General features: G+C 59.0%; 1 protein-coding gene across 1 annotated transcript in view; it reads right to left on the reverse strand.

Annotated features, from left to right (window-relative positions):
• Window positions 1-9,142: 9,142 nt before the first annotated feature.
• The window catches only part of DUSP22 (dual specificity phosphatase 22), a 37,316-nt gene continuing 30,021 nt past the window's right edge, over window positions 9,143-16,437 (reverse strand). Inside the window, exons 5-8 of the mRNA XM_068994214.1 lie at window positions 14,739-14,813; window positions 12,441-12,612; window positions 11,031-11,103; window positions 9,143-9,189 (exon numbers count right to left, since the gene is read on the reverse strand). Coding sequence (XP_068850315.1) covers window positions 9,143-9,189; window positions 11,031-11,103; window positions 12,441-12,612; window positions 14,739-14,813 — 367 coding nt within the window. The remainder of the gene's footprint in view (window positions 9,190-11,030; window positions 11,104-12,440; window positions 12,613-14,738; window positions 14,814-16,437) is intronic.

The raw sequence follows: 16,437 nt of genomic DNA on the forward strand, positions 1-16,437 counted from the left end.
AAACGAGACTCTTGTGAAATGTACGTGTTTGTACCTGAGTCTCTTGTGAAACGTGCGTGTTTGTACCCGAGCCTCTTGTGAAATGTGCGTTTGTACCCGAGCCTCTTGTGAAACGTGCGTGTTTGTACCCGAGCCTCTTGTGAAACGTACGTGTTTGTACCCGTCTCTCGTGAAATGTACGTGTTTGTACCTGAGTCTCTTGTGAAATGAGCGTTTTTGTACCCGTCTCTTGTGAAACGAGTCTCTTGTGAAATGTACGTGTTTGAACCCGAGCCTCTTGTGAAATGTCCGTTTTTGTACTTGAGCCTCTTCTGAAATGTACATGTTTGTACCTGAGTCTCTTATGAAATGAGCGTTCTTGTACCCGAGCCTCTTGTGAAACGTCCGTTTTTGTACTTGAGCCTCTTGTGAAATGTACGTTTGTACCCGAGCCTCTTGTGAAACGTGCGTGTTTGTACCCGAGCCTCTTGTGAAACGCACGTGTTTGTACCCGAGCCTCTCGTGAAACATACGTGTTTGTACCCGAGCCTCTCGTGAAATGTACGTGTTTGTACCCGAGCCTCTTGTGAAATGTACGTGTTTGTACCCGAGTCTCTTGTGAAAAGTCCGTTTTTGTACTTGAGCCTCTTGTGAAATGCACGTTTTTGTACCTGAGTCTCTTGTGAAACGAGACTCTTGTGAAAAGTCCGTTTTTGTACCTGAGTCTCTTGCGAAATGCACGTTTTTGTACCCGAGCCTCTTCTGAAACGTACGTGTTTGTACCCGAGCCTCTTGTGAAATGTACGTGTTTGTACCCGAGTCTCTTGTGAAACGCACGTTTTTGTACACGAGTCTCTTGTGAAATGTACGTGTTTGTACCCGAGCCTCTTGTGAAACGTACGTGTTTGTACCCGAGCCTCTTGTGAAATGAGCGTGTTTGTACCCAAGCCTCTTGTGAAACGTGCGTGTTTGTACCCGAGCCTCTTGTGAAATATCCGTTTTTGTACTTGAGCCTCTTGTGAAATGCACGTTTTTGTACCTGAGTCTCTTTCGAAATGCACGTGTTTGTAGCTGAGTCTCTGAGTGGAAGGGACAACCGAGGAGAACGCCGTGCAGGAAGCAGAGAGCTTTCTCTCCAGGGCCCTCAGAGAGCAGCAGTGCACTGCAACTGTCTTTGAAGAAAGGGCCAGAAAAAATGGACATGGGAGAAGTCAGAGACTGTTCAGTTTTTTCACTGGAGCCTCTACAGAGAGTGAAGTGGAAGCATGTTGGCCATGCCCCAGTTATTAGGAAATATGAAAAATACAGATCAGAATGGGACTGGCCCCCCCGACACAGGCCGAAGTAACACTGACAGTCTCAGGGCCTCGGATCCCTAACACAGCACAGACGACCAGGAGTCTCCATGTGACAGCCAGGAACGGTCACGAAATGAAACAAAAAAGAATACGGGACAGAAGAGAAACGTGCTGTAAAAAACTTCTTATTGAATTTTACATTTATCATCATGCCAACAAGTAAACGGGAACAAAATTAAAATAAACGTCACAGTAAAAAGGATAGAAAAAGTCATGGACTTTCAATTGCAATAAAAATATATTTTGAAAAATGGGAAAATGCATATATATCTCTGTGTTGGTCCTTCACATTAATGAGTAATTACAATCTGTTTTAAAGCTTTAACTTTTGCAAATTTGTAGATGATTGTGTCAAAGCTAAATTTCTCTTCATGTCAGATTTTCAGCCTATCTTTACTCATCGTTGATCACAGACCACTTGTGCTTTAATTTTGAAATTTTTCTTTCATGTTAAGTAACAAATAGGAAAAGTGTTAAAAGGATAAGATTGGGAGAGATTCATAGAAATCCCATTTGATGTCAAATTCCATTAACAGCAAGTCCATAGTTCTCTCCTGGAGGCTCAGACAGTAAAGAATCCACCTGCAATGTGGGAGACCTGGGTTCAATTCCTGGATCGGGAAGATCCTCTGGAGGAAGATATGGCAACCCACTCTAGTATTCTTGCCTGGAGAATCCTATGGCCAGCGGAGCCTGGTGGGCTACTGTCCAAAAGGTCACAAAGAGTCGGACACTACTGAACGCAGCAGCTACTGTGCTTCTTTGGGACCAATTCTGGTGGCTTTCAAATGCCTCCTGGTCCCAATGTCGTTTAGGCAGGTAACTGTACAGAGGGGCTGCCCTTGATTATTTCAAACCTACTCTGCATGTTAGGGGCCAAATTCCCCCCACGGGGCTCAGATCCCAAGTCTTTCTGAATGTGAAGTGTTAATGGCTCCGTCCTGTCCGACTCTCTGCGACCCCGTGGACTGCAGCCCACCAGGCTCCTCTGTCCATGGGACTCTGCAGGCAAGAACACTGGAGTGGGCTGCCATGCCTTCCTCCAGGGGATCTTCCCCACCCAGGAATCGAACGCAGGTCTCCCATATTGCAGGCAGATTCTTTAGTGTCTGAGCCACCAGGAAAGCCATTTTCTGAAGTTACTGAGAAAGAAAAGGACAAAACTAAGACTAGCTTATTCTCTCTCTGCCGGTGCTGTCTGTTAGTCGGAAGTTCTCCATGTTCACGTCCATGTAGAAGACACTGTTAATTAAAGGATATGTATTTAAAACGACCATGTCTGAGGTTGCCATTATATTATTAAAACTACGGCACACACACAGTGGTTACTGAGACTTAGATCACCCACAGAAATTTGGGAGGAGGAGTCTCTTAGCACTTGTATGGCTCAGGATTGCTGGCTCTCGGTGGTAACGGGAGACAGATGAACCGTGGCTGTTCATTACTACGAGGCACGCGTCATCAGTGCTCTGTAGCCGGTGTGTCTCCCCCTCCAGCAGGAGTGGCGGGGTTGCGGCCGGGGCGCAAGGACCCCAGCTCCCGAGTCCCGGTGCTGGGGGCAGGGCGGGCACTCAGGTCGCCAGGGGCATCCGGTGACCACGCAGCCTGGAAGCGCCAGGACTGGAGCCTAGAGTTCGGGTGAGGAGTCCCGGCAGCCCCCGACGGGGACTCCGTGCAGAAGTTCCTCTGAGGGTCACACCTCGGCGCCAGGTGCCCCAGGGTGCCCATGCTCTCTCCTGGGCTCTCCCACCTGAACCTCTGCGGCCCAACAGCCCTCTGTCCGCAGGGGCTGCCCCGCCAGTCACTGCTGGCGCCTGACGCTTTCTGCTCTGGGGAAGCCAAACCGGCACTGCCTGCCGCCACGCCGAGGTGCCGGGGACTGACCTGCGCCCACCACCTTGCCTGGTGGGTTGGTTTTTGGGAAGGGCCTGTGGGCATCCCATGGGACATCCACCCCCACAACAGCTCTAGTCCCTGCCTCCAGCCCACCCTGCCCGTGAGTCACAGCCTCCACACGTCCGCCTCCAGGTGGCCCAGCCATGCCCGAGCCCCTGTCCCCCCACCCCCAGCCCGCATGCTCGTCACTGCCCCTCCCCCGGCTTCCATCCGCAGCCAGCATACCCTGCACCGGGGACCCTCTTGGCCTGCACTTGTGCTTCTAAGCGTGTTTGTTCACAGAACATTCTGGAGTGACTGCCTCCTGTCTCCAGATCAACCGAAAAGCCTCTGAAAGCAGGGCTGCCAAGCTGCGCTCCTCCCCTCCCCCAGGCGGTCGCGGGCACCTGCGCAGGTGAGCACCGGGGCTGACCGAGGCCTGACCGAGGTCCTGCCCCACCTTCAGGGGGCAGGGCACGGTTCCCAGCAGACATCAGATGACTCCTGACCCTGCTGGCCTTCCCTTGGAGGGGGCCATTTGTCCAGGTGAGCCGCGGGAAAGTACAGGTCGGGGCCCCACCGGGAGGCATGGACGCTTCAGGGACAGTTTCTAAAGATGAGGGCGGTGAGTCACAGGCCGGTTCCCGACACCACGCTGCTGGGGCAGAGCGTGCAGGCGACCGGGCTCCTCTCTCTGGAACCCACTTTCAGCACCAGCTGCCCACACTTACACTTCTTAGAAGCCGGGGGCGCGTCCTCCGTCCTGTCACGGGGTCGCCGGCCCTCCCCTGTGGAGGGCCTGGCCAGGGGGACGGAGTCTGGCCCACAGCGAGCAGGACGCCCGCTGGGCGGCTGCGCTTCGGGTTTGGGAGTCAGGGCGGGATGCAGCCCTCCGTACTTCCTGACACCACAGGTCTCACCAGGTGCTGGCCGCCCCCCACATGGCCTCCTAAGAGCGCGCCAGCAGGGATGCCCGCGCCTCCAGGGACGCTGGTGTTCCGAAGGGAGACGACCTTGGGGCGGCTGGTCAGGCTCCAGGGCTCCAGGCTCACACGGCCACTTTCTGACCTGAGACTGGGCAACACTCAAGTTCTCTAGAATCTGGCCTCTTCCTCCAAAACCTGGGGATAACAGTAAAGTCCCTGTGACAAGACTGCTGAGAGGGGTGACTTCAGGGAAGCACCACACACAAGGTGGTCAGTGGCCGCCGGCCCTCCAGAGGCTGGCCACGCTGGCCTCCAGATGGGAGGCGGGGTGCACAAGGGGGTCCCTAGGGCAGCAGGGCGCCGGCCAGCCCCACCCCAGCTCTCCCGGGGGCTTCCTTCACGCCAGTCTCCCCATGGAGAGGCTCTCCACGGGAGGGAGCTGCCTCCTCGGGGCTTCCCCAGGTGTTCCAGAGACTCCAGGACCCCGCCGGCCGCTTGGTTTCCAGCCCATGCCGCACTCTCCCTGCCCCGCACCACCGCCACCCCAACTGCACATCAGGACCCGCAGCTCCGAGCTCCCGGCGGTGGACGAGGCAGGAGGGGACGCTGTGCCGTGGGAAGCCAGACGCCCCCTGCGCCCCCAAGACGGAGTTGGCCTCACGCCTTCCTGCCTCCCGCCCTGCCACGGCCGCTGCGCGCTGCACACACACCGGGGGAACAGAACATTCCGCAGGGGGGGCCTCTCTGGACGCCCTTCTGAGGAAGCTGGGTGCCTGCGGCCTCTTGCCGTGAAGGGCGCACCCTTTGCAAAGCAGAAGGTGGCATTTCTCTGGGGCACACGTGGAGGCCTCTTGATTCTTCTGTTCTAAACAGGCTGCCATCAGTGCCCCGGGGAAACCCAGAGTGACTGGCAGAGGATGGAGCAGGCCCGCTCGCCAGGGAGCGTGGTTCCTCTTTGTGCTGGTCGTGCCGCGTCCGGGGGCGAGTGGACTCTGAGGGAAGCGCACAGCTGTGTGCACAGAGCGCCTGAGCTGGGCGCCTGCCTGGATCCAGCTCACCAACTACACCTGGCGTGACCCGCACTGTCTCCAGAAACCATCCTGCCACCCCGAGAGGGGCTGCTCCCCAGATTCAGCCCCCCGCTGTGCCCGGGTCTCCTAAACAGGCCTGGTACGAAGGAGGCCGTAAGGCTGTCCACGCACGGGCGGCCTGGCTCCCTCGCTGGTCGACGCTGCCCCTCACATCCTCTCAAACTGAACCATAGGCTTTAGGAAAGGGAACCGCAGAAGGCTTATCTCCTCGTAATCGACCTCACCTGGAGCCAAAATACCCCAGACCTGCAGGTGTTCAGCCGTGGATGGCGAGCCCAGCCCAGCCCTGCAGCCCTTGTCGAGGTGGGGGCCTCGGCGGGGGTGGGAGAGAATGCTAACCCCGCTCCTGGCCGAAATGTCACAGCTCGTCACTGCAGCTGGGGGGAAATGAGAGGGCAAACGTGCCCCTGAAATGCAGCCACACCCCTGAATTCAAGCCCCTGACAGCCCAAGGAGACCCCAGTGCATCCTCAGAAGGGACAGTGAACGTCCTCAAGCCTCAGGGACAAGTCAGAGACTGCTGTTTTTTTTCTCCCTTCCTCTGGGCAATGAAAAGGAAAGGGAAGAGGAACTTCCCTCCGAGGTCTCGGTGATTTCTTGTTAAGCACATCTATAAATACAGGCATGTTGAAAGCACATTCTTGATAAAATTATTAATAACTCAGTGTCGGCAGGGAGGGGTCGCCTAACATGGGATCACAGGATTTTGTGTCTGAGTGTTTCCCTGTTTCCAAGACTAGATGCTGGTGTGCAGGGCGGCAGGTCATGAACAGCTCTGATCTCCCCTTGCTGCCCAAGCCACCTGGGCTTGACACGCCCCTTGGCTTTGCACACGTGACGCCCCTGAAGGCTGAGGAGTCCTCTAAGACACAGCAGTGCACACACACAGGGGTTCACAGGCTGTCTCTAAGCAGCAGCAACAGGAGCAGCCCCACAAGTTGGAAGTGGGGGTCCCTGCTGGGACAGACCTGGGGAGCCAGCACGCCATAAATAATAAAGCCCTGCGGGGACCGTTGCCAGGGAGAAGCTTGCTTAACAAAGGTTAGAGAGGCACCCTGAGAGAGCCAGTGTGGGCAGAGGAGCACGCACCGGGGCGGCTGCCGGGGGCCAGACAGAGACCTCTGCGGCTGGAGGCTGCACAGGTGCTCCCGGGCGCTACGGCAACAGCATCTGTCAGGACCACATCAGGAGGGCAGGGTGATGTCTCAGGACCAGTTCATAAGATGCTTTACTCTTTTTCTCAGCTTTATTGAGATATATTTAACTTAGAGCATCGTGTCTGTTAAGGTGTAGAGCACACTGGCTCCCAAAAATCCGGTAATGAAAGAACCTAGTTAGGGGGTAAAATTAGTCTTTATTAACCCAGTATTTTCTCTTTCACAATAAATTAATAGATTGGATATCTAAATTGGATGTTAATCATCACAAGTCTAGCTCCTGGGAGTCAGTTCCGGGTTCATGGACAGACTTGAGCACCTCGTCTGCAAAGCTGGGTCCCAGCGGGGGCAGCCCCGCCGACCCCGCAGGCTGGCAGCCTCGTTCAGTCTGCCCTCAACGCGGTAGAGCCCACTGTGGAAGAGGCCGACCCAGAGGGCTGACCCAGAGGCCCAGCCCCGGAGCAGCTGCCCACCCTCAGCCTCCCTAAGCCCCCTCGCTCCCTTGGGCCTGTTCATCTCCACCCACAGCCCCGCCCCGGGCTGTGATGATCACCTGGACAGCCGTGATAGCGGCCCCCTGAGCAGTCCCCACCGTGGCCTGTCCACCCTCCCCCACACCCATCACAGTGCCTGCTCACCCAGAACGCCTGGCAAGCCCCCCACACCGTCCACAGGACGGCGTCCACACGCTCGCAAGGCTCCATGTTGGGACCAGCCCTGCAGCTCCAGGGCTCATTGAGCCAACCAGTCGCTATATGGCAGCACCACGCAGATGGAGAGCCTGGGCCTGCGTCTGCCCCGTCACCGCCGCGCATGCCACACTCGCCCGGTCACACAGTGGCCGAGCCTTCTCTCCTGCTTATGTGCTGGCCCCGCCAGACTCCCCTCCCCCGTGCAGCCACTCCCGCACCTGGGCTCCAGCCTCTGTCTCTGGGACGCCTTCCCAGGACACGACCCTCACCCCGCGCCGGGATGGCCTGTTTCCTCCCAAACGGAGCGCCAGGAGCACCTACACTAGTGCTCATGGCCGGCTTCCCAACTGTCAGCACCACCAGCCTTTGTTTCTGAGACTCAGGGCGGGTCTGTGCGTCCTGCCTGGGTCCCAGAGCGCCTACCGGGATGGACAAGCATTTCTCAAGCGAACCAGCAAGAGACTGAACAAACAGAAGCAGCGCAGGCCTCCTCCGCCATCGGCCACAGTTCCGAGACCAGGCTGGACATACCTGCGCTCGGAGGAGATCACAGAAAAGAGAGCCTAAGGAAGCTGCCAGGGCCACGGCCTGCTCCGCCTTGAGGCAGGTGGGTCACCTTCCCCTTCCATGTAAACTAAATACCTGTCTGGGTTTCAGTGGAGAAGGGCCTCTACCTCTAACATTTAAGTGTGGTCAACACCATCCCAGTGGAAATGTCTATGAGCTTTTGGTGAGGACAGGAATTGCCTACCACCCACCACGCCCCAAACCACCCCCGAGAGGCCGGGGGAGCAGGCCGGAAGCTGTGCTCAGAGTGCACACGGGGCTGCCAGCTCCCCTGGGCCCTGGGCCAGCCTCACAAGCGCCTGAGCCTGAGGGTTGGGGCACTGCTCCCTCCCCCCGCTCACCCTGACACTGACTCAGGACCAGAAGACCAGGCTCAGGCAAAGCGCACTATCTGCAGTTTCCGGCGAGTTCCTTGGCCTCTCTGAGCCTCGAGTGAATGAAATATCTGCTCTGTGGTTTACAAGCTTCACGGGGCAGTGTGTGACCTGCAGAGCACCAGTCACTAGGCGGCTGTTGTTGGCGCCACGAGCAGCGGGGTCCCAACAGGAGCCATCCTGCCGCTGTTTCCTCACGCCCTGTGCTCAGCCCGGGTCTTCCGAGGCTCTGCCCTGCCCTCACCCACAGGCGGGTCCCGGGGGACCCTCAGGCCTCAAGGCCCAGCAGCTACACAGGGACCACCTGTGCGTCCCCCTGGCAGGCCTGCCGAGTCAGAATTAGCATTTTTAACACCCATCATCCCACACCTATCAGGCCTGCTCCGGCACAGGGTGCTCTCTGAGCCCGTGGCAGGAGCGCGTCGGCCTTGGACACTCAGGGCACGGGCCAAGCCTCCCTCAGCCAACGAGCCCTTGATTGCCTCCATTTAGCCAAACCTCTCCTTTAAGCAAAAATCACATTTCCTTCCACTCAACCCCCGCGCCCCCCACCCCCCGCTAGTTAGATGAGAAAACACTGGGAAACTGTCTTAAACTGCTGTCCACACCAGTTAACATTCTTGGATTGAAGCCGAGCTTGGAATGAGGGGAAGTCCCTGAGGAGCCCGGCGCACCCCCTCTCTAATGTCCCCCTGCTCACAGGGCACCCGCTGCTCAGGGAAGGGAGCTCTCGTCTCCTGTTACCAGTACACTCCCTTCTGGAGGAGGGCAGTGGCCTTAAAACACAGCAGGGCAGCCCCCAAACCTGCCTCGTGGTGCCTGTGGCAGGAGCACGTGGGCTCCATACCCGGGCTGAGGATGGGGAGGTGCCTGGGGCCACACAGCCCGAGAGACAGTCCCGAGGAGCAGGGTGCGCCCGGCAGGGCCCCGAGACAGCCTGGGGGCAGCACAGCTTCGAGCAAACAAGGGATTAGGCCAAAATTGTTCTCCTGCCGAAGAGGGTGCGTAGCTCCCAGTGTGGAGCAACGAAGTGCGTGCTCGCACACGGCGTCTGGACACCTAAGCTGGACTCTGGTTGCTCTTCTTCCGGCAGCACCTAAGCTCTGGCAGTGTCTCAGGTGCGCTATGGTCTTCTGAGAAAGGGCCAGGACTTCAGAATGCCTGGGGTGGCTGTGGAGAAAGAACGCCACAGGTGACAAGCACTGAAACAGCATTTCAGGGGCAAGAATGCATCCGGGCATTCACACTAAGCAGGCACTGAAGCATTCACGCTGATTCCTAAACACTCCTGTTCACATATTCACATTCCTTTTTGGCTTAAGGAAAAAATTACTTTAGAGCAAACTGTCTCGGCTATTGGTGGGGAACTCACAGCCAGGCTTCCCTTCCCCGCTGTCCAGCTGGGGTTTGCACACTTGTGGGGCCCCCAGGGCTCACTGGGCCCATTCTCTGCACACATGTAGGGGCCCAGGGGTTCATCTGGGCCTGCCCTCTGCACACGTGTGGGCCCCCAGGGCTTCATCTGGGCCTGCCCTCTGCACACGTGTGGGGCCCCAGGGCTTCATCTGGGCCTGCCCTCTGCACACGTGTGGGGCCCAGGGGTTCATCTGGGCCCACCCTTTGAAGGCAGGGAAAGCTGTTCTTACTCAGGGTTCCTTCTGTGGTGGGGTTCAGAGAAAGCTTTATAGGGAGAGGCCGAGCATGTTTTTTTGCATAGCTCTGAGTGCTTAAACCACGTGGGTCGACACAAAGGGCCACACCCAAGGCCACACTGTGGGTCTCACCCAGCACAGCCCGGCGTCAGAATCACCCACCACCAGGCGCTCCCAAAGCCTGAGTCGGAAGCTTCGAGCAGCCCAGAGACGCACTCCTCTCCCTCTGGCTTCCAAAGCAACTGCGACCACACACTTTAGCACAAGGCTGCAGAGACAACTGGAAAGACGAGAAACAGCTTTTCAGAGACCATTTAATGAGGTAGCTGAGATCATCTCACATCCACGGCAGACAGAGGTGCTTAATGAGTTCACAGGCATTTAAACATATTCGTAAATGCAAACTGTGACCGTGCCTGATAACTACTCTTTCTTCCCAAATCCCAAAGGTGCATGCATGCCTTGTGAAGAGGCCCAGGAAGAGGGTGGCAGCAGGCCGGGAGGGAGGAGCTGGATGAGAGCTGAGGGCGGGCGTCTGGGGTGCTCCCCACACCACACCAGTGCAGGTGGACAGAGTCAAGTGGGACTCTGAGAAGGGCAGGGCTGAGCAGGGCTGGCAAGAGGGAGGCTTGCTCACCCCTCCACACCCCAGGACCACCCTCAGGAGGCTGCCCCCACGGCCGCAGGGGTCTCCTCGCTGTCTGCTCGCAGGCCCAGGATGCTCTGGAGAAGAGCTTCTCCACAGTCACCTCCCAATGCCGCCCAGTGGGTCTCAGACGAGGAAAGGCCACAAGATCAGTCTGGGGAGTGTGGCCTTCGTGATGATACCCCAACACGCACACCCCCGGGTCACACACATCCATGTATACACCCCCATCCATGTCTACACCCCCGTGTGCACACACACCCGTGTCACACACACCCCCATGTCAACACCCACACCTGTGTGCAAATGTGCTATCACACCCATACCACACCCATGTCTCGCACACATATCCCACACCTGTGCACACACATCACACCCGTGTTACACACCCCGCACACTTGTGTACACACACCCGTGTCACACACACCCGTGTCACACACACCCCGGCTCGCCCGTGGGCATGACAGTCAGCAGAGTCTGGCAGCACAGAAGCTGGGGGGCGGCTGGGGGCTCTCGAGAGGAGCCTGGATCCACTGGACACCCGCGTCCGGTCCTCAGGCCAGGCAGCGACGAGAGGCCGGCGGAAGGCGTCAGCGGCGCGGGCTAAGTCTCCGGGGCGTAGCTGCCGTAGGCCAGCGGGGGCGGGCCCAGCAGGCCGGGCCAGCGCCGCGCGCCCGCCGGGGGCTCCGCGCGCCCCTGCTCCTTGTATTTACCCAGAATGCGCCTGGCCTCCTCGGCGTCCCGCAGCGGGCTCTCGCCGTACTCCTCCCTCAGCCACTGGCGGAACTGGGGAGGCGACAGCGGGGCGTCACCCGGCGCGGCCCGGACCCCCGCGCCCTCACCGGCCCGCCCGGCGCCCTCACCGGCCCGGACCCCCGCGCCCTCACCGGCCCGCCCCGCGCCCTCACCGGCCCGCCCGGTGCCCTCACCGGCCCGGACCCCCGCGCCCTCACCAGCCTGCCCCGCGCCCTCACAGGCCCGGACCCCCGCGCCCTCACCGGCCCGGACCCCCGCGCCCTCACAGGCCGCCCGGCGCCCTCACAGGCCCGGACCCCCGCGCCCTCACAGGCCGCCCGGCGCCCTCACCGGCCCGCCCCGCGCCCTCACAGGCCCGGACCCCCGCGCCCTCACAGGCCGCCCGGCGCCCTCACAGGCCCGGACCCCCGCGCCCTCACCAGCCTGCCCCGCGCCCTCACCGGCCCGCCCCGCGCCCTCACAGGCCCGGACCCCCGCGCCCTCACAGGCCGCCCGGCGCCCTCACAGGCCCGGACCCCCGCGCCCTCACCAGCCTGCCCCGCGCCCTCACCGGCCCGCCCCGCGCCCTCACCGGCCCGCCCCGCGCCCTCACCGGCCCGCCCGGTGCCCTCACCGGCCCGGACCCCGCGCCCTCACCAGCCTGCCCCGCGCCCTCACAGGCCCGGACCCCCGCGCCCTCACCGGCCCGCCCCGCGCCCTCACCGGCCTGCCCGGTGCCCTCACAGGCCCGGACCCCCGCGCCCTCACCAGCCTGCCCCGCGCCCTCACCGGCCCGGACCCCCGCGCCCTCACCAGCCTGCCCCGCGCCCTCACAGGCCCGGAACCCCGTGCCCTCACCAGCCTGCCCCGCGCCCTCACAGGCCCGGACCCCCGCGCCCTCACCGGCCCGCCCCGCGCCCTCACCGGCCCGCCCGGCGCCCTCACAGGCCCGGACCCCCGCGCCCTCACCAGCCTGCCCCGCGCCCTCACCGGCCCGGACCCCCGCGCCCTCACAGGCCGCCCGGCGCCCTCACAGGCCCGGACCCCCGCGCCCTCACCAGCCTGCCCCGCGCCCTCACTGGCCTGCCCCGCGCCCTCACCGGCCTGCCCCGCGCCCTCACTGGCCTGCCCCGCGCCCTCACTCAGCGGTGCGGGGCCTGCACGTGGCCTCAGTCAGCTCTGAGGTGTCCAGTGGGCGCCAAGCGACAGAATGACTTCTAGGCTTTGGCCTGAGGACGTGAAAGCCAGCCTGGTCAAGGTGACAGCACTCGACCCCCAGGCAGAGAAGCAGAAGCTAACGTGGGGTCTGTGGAAGGCGGGGCGGCCGCGAGAGGCTGGAGGGAGACTGTGAGCCATCCCGCCTGGGGGCGAAGGTGGGGTGCAGTTACCTGGTGGACCTGGAGCTCCTCAAACTCCTGCAGCTGCTTCTGGAAGCCCAGGTTGGGGTTGGCACATGACCTGCCTGCGCGCACGGTGTGCAGGGCGTCCTCCCAGCCAAAGTCGGTGACCGTCATGATATAGGCGACCACCAGGGTCACGCTCCTGGAGACGCCTGCCAGGCTGCAAGTTGAGAGCCATACAGTATGGCAAGGGGCAGTCAGCAGACTCATCTGGGAAGCTGCCTGTCCTCGGTTATGAGTGGGCAGCTAGCCAGTGCGTCCTCGGAAATCACTCGGAAGCATACCAGCTCTCTCTGCTTTACCACACTAGGGTCTCGGGCACTCCTCCCCCACGTGGCCTCAGTCTCGGTCGGCTGTCTACTGGCTCCAGACACTTCGTGTTAGGATTCTCTTTCTCCTGACCTCCCCTTCAGATAGTCCCCGTTCCCTGGACAGAAAAGTAGCGAGAGGACATCTGGGAACTTGAAGAGTCCAGGAACCCAGCAATAAGTCAGTTATAACCGCAGCCATTCAGACAGCTTCACACTTTTAAAGTCTGATTTTCTTAGGTACCTCTTCCCTGGTGGCTCAGAGTAAAGAATCTGTCTGCAGTGGAAGAGACCCGGGTTTGATCCCTGGGTTGGGAAGATCCCCTAGAGGAAGAAATGGTAACCCACTCCAATATTCTTGCCTGGAAAATCCCATGGATAGAGGAGCCTTCTGGGCAACAGTTCATGAGATCGCAGAGTCGGACATGACTGAGTGACTAACACTTTCTTAGGCACATAATGGTTATCACTTAAAAAACTCATTAAATACAGACGCCCTTACCCAACATTCTCTGATCTCCTCCACAGACCCAAGCAGAGTACCCGCGTGGCACACTCCACGTGCTCTGGGGGGGTGGGGGTGGGGACGCTCTGCAGGTGATAATGGCCAGTTTTCTCCAGCAGGCTGAATAAGGGGACCAATTTTAAATGTGCATGCAAATTAAGGCGGTCACAGAGAGGTTGTGCTACGTCAGACTTGGAGTGCTCAGCAACGGTTTAAGATGGGGAAGTTCAGCAAATTTCTCATTTTTAGAAAAGCTTATCTTCAGATTGACACAACCAAATGAAACACGAATTCCTAGAATATCAGCCCTGCACTTATTCAAATATAAATAACAATAAAAACCACTCTCAAGTAGTGGTTCTTCCCTTGGGCTGTATATCAGAAATACTGATAAATCTTTTAAAAAACTCACATCCTCTTGGGGTGCAGCTGGGGAGATGTTCACCCCCCAAAACAGCTCTGGCTGCACTGCAGAGTGCGGGAGCAAGTGCAAGGGAACCTCACAAACCTGCCCTTTGTGTTTATTACACACCCTGCTCTTCTTAAAAGTAGAATGAAAATCCACAGTTTCAAGTGCATAAGACTGCAGAACAACACTGTTAAAACAGGCAGCCTACCCAGTGCCCTCTGCCTGACTGGGGGTTCCATGAGGCTCCCCTGGTCCACCGGCGGGCCCCTCAGCCCTCCGTGGGGCAGCAACACCCCCAGTGGGCTGTGCGACTCTGCAGAGCCTTCCCTGCAACAGCAGCTTCCTTGGGGGAACTCAGATGACTGAGATTCCCTCATGAACCCAGAATGAACCTCACTCAGGAGAGAGGGGGCCTGTTTGATCTGTGCTTTAATGACAGGAGCGCTGGCAGTGATGCAATGAGGGCCCGCAGGCCTCTGAGTGCTTGGCTGTGCCAGGCAGGGGGCACTGTCCTTGGGGTCTGCGCCCAGCAGCAGCCTTCACCACAGAACGTGTACACAGGTGTATGTGTTTATACCACACACACGGTGTGTGAATGCAGGCAACAGCTGCATAGACCTGCTGAATTTTAAAAGTCTGTTCAGCTCTGCTTAAAGCCAAGTACAAGCTCCAAACACATAAAAGCCCCAATCTGTAAATGGAGGAGAGATGGTTGTTCTGGTGTGACAGTAACGCAATGCTAAACACCCACATATGCAGCCAAAACTCTCCAGCAAGAAACAGTGCTTTGAATGGCTACTGAGCAGAGCCAAGTTCTGAAAGGATGTTGGGAGAGGCTGGCAAAGGGGCTCCTTTCTTCCAGTAACCTTGACAGTCCCTGCAAAAACCTAACTGAGAAAATGAAAATGCTAAGTGACAAGGAAGGAACAACTGTTTGGCTCTCTTTGCACAAAAGCCAACCATGGCTGACACGCAGCCGGGGTGAGGTGGGTGGGTGCTGGACATTCAGGGAGACCCTGGGCAGGGCAGAGCAGGCCCTCGCTGTCGGGCAGGGACACACGTACCAGTGAACCAGGCAGCCCTCGCCCTGGAGGCGGCACTCATGGATGAATTTAATACTTTCTTTGAAATGTCGCGTCCTGTGGGGAGGAAAAAAGAGAGAAGTGACATCTCTCTACTTTACTCAACAGATGAGGAAAAGAAAAACCCGCTGAGGGTTCTTGAAAAGGTCTTGAGTCCACAGGTCCAGCTCCCAGTCACTGTCCAGGGCTTTGAATCTGACCCGCAGTGCTGAGGCTGGGAGGGGACGGCCCATCCACTGGGATTTTTGGAAGTTCTCTGCAAGGAACCCCTGAAACATGCAGGGGCCACATGGACGTTGGGGGCAGGTCCGGCCCAGCCCCACGGTCAGTCTGGGCCCCTCAACACCCAGCAGGGTGGTGATGCCCACAGTGACCTGCTCACCACCCACCAGGTGAGGGAGGTACCCACCCAGTGTGGGCTCTCCAGTTCACGTCTGACCTGGGAGGAAGTCTGGACTGCCCATCCTCCAGGCTGGGGCAGAACTGCAGCCCCCAAGCCTGAGGGGTCTGACTGAACGAGTGGTGTGGAAACGTCACCTGCCTTCCCTTAGCTTTACTGGGAAGTGGGAACTGGGCTTCACAGGCCTGGACAGAGAAACACACAGCAACGGGGCTTCGCAGACTCTGAGGCCCCACGTGACCGTGAGCCTGCGATCTTTTCTCCGGACCCTTAGCTTTTATGGCTTCCCCGGCGGCTCAGACGGTAAAGAGTCCGCCTGCAGTGCAGGAGACCCAGGTTCGATCCCTGGGTTGGGAAGATCCCCTGGAGAAGGAAATGGCAACCCACTCCAGGGTTCTTGCCTGGAGAATCCCGTGGACAGAGGAGCCTGGTAGGCTACAGTCCATGGGGTCGCAAGAGTCGAACATGGCTGAGCCACTTTCACTTTTCAGCAGCCCTCTTCTCCCGCCCCGGTTCACGCCCAGCAGTGTCATCCAGACCGTGTGGTGGGTCGAGGAAAACTCTGAGGGGAACTACAGAGCCTGTGCTTTCCCAAGTCTCCTGCCTTGAAGTGGATTTTGCCTGTGGACTGAAAGCACACCGGCTACTGAGCACTGAGTGTGCAGCAGGGACTCTGCTAAGCCTGGAGAGATTCAGAGAGGAATAGAACGTGGTTCGCAGCCACACACAGGTCTGCGGTTCCATGAAGGCTGACCGGGTGAATGAATCTGAGGAACGGGATTCAGGCGGGGCACACAGACACAGCCAGGTGTGGACTGCAGAAGAAACTCAGCAAGCTGAGTGTCCTGGATCTGGGCAGCAGGCACAGAGGACTTCGGTGCAGGCATCTCTCACATGGCCTGAGGCTACCATGTGCGGAGGGGCCAGGGTCTCAGCCACAGACTCCAGACTCTGAGTGGAGACCCAACTAGACCACAAGGCAGGGTGAGGTGAAGGCTGTTTCTGCTGACCTCCCTGTGCACACACACTCGCAGGGTGAGTGCACATGGCAACCTTGGGCACTAAAGCGCCACCCCTAAACCGATGTGGTGTAAGACAAGCAAGGGAAGACACTGTGGTGACCCCGACATGCAGAGACCTTGGAGCAGGGGCCGGGCAGAGGGCAGGGAGGGGTGTGGTGGCCCCAGGGACCAGGCTGCCCAGTGCTGAGCACAGCGTCCAGGGTGGGGTGCATCCATCCTGTATCTCAGGTAAAACCCGCCTTGAGCCATGAGCTCTTCT

Source organism: Capricornis sumatraensis, chromosome 22, assembly GCF_032405125.1.
Source record: "Capricornis sumatraensis isolate serow.1 chromosome 22, serow.2, whole genome shotgun sequence".
NCBI classification, from domain to species: domain Eukaryota; kingdom Metazoa; phylum Chordata; class Mammalia; order Artiodactyla; family Bovidae; genus Capricornis; species Capricornis sumatraensis.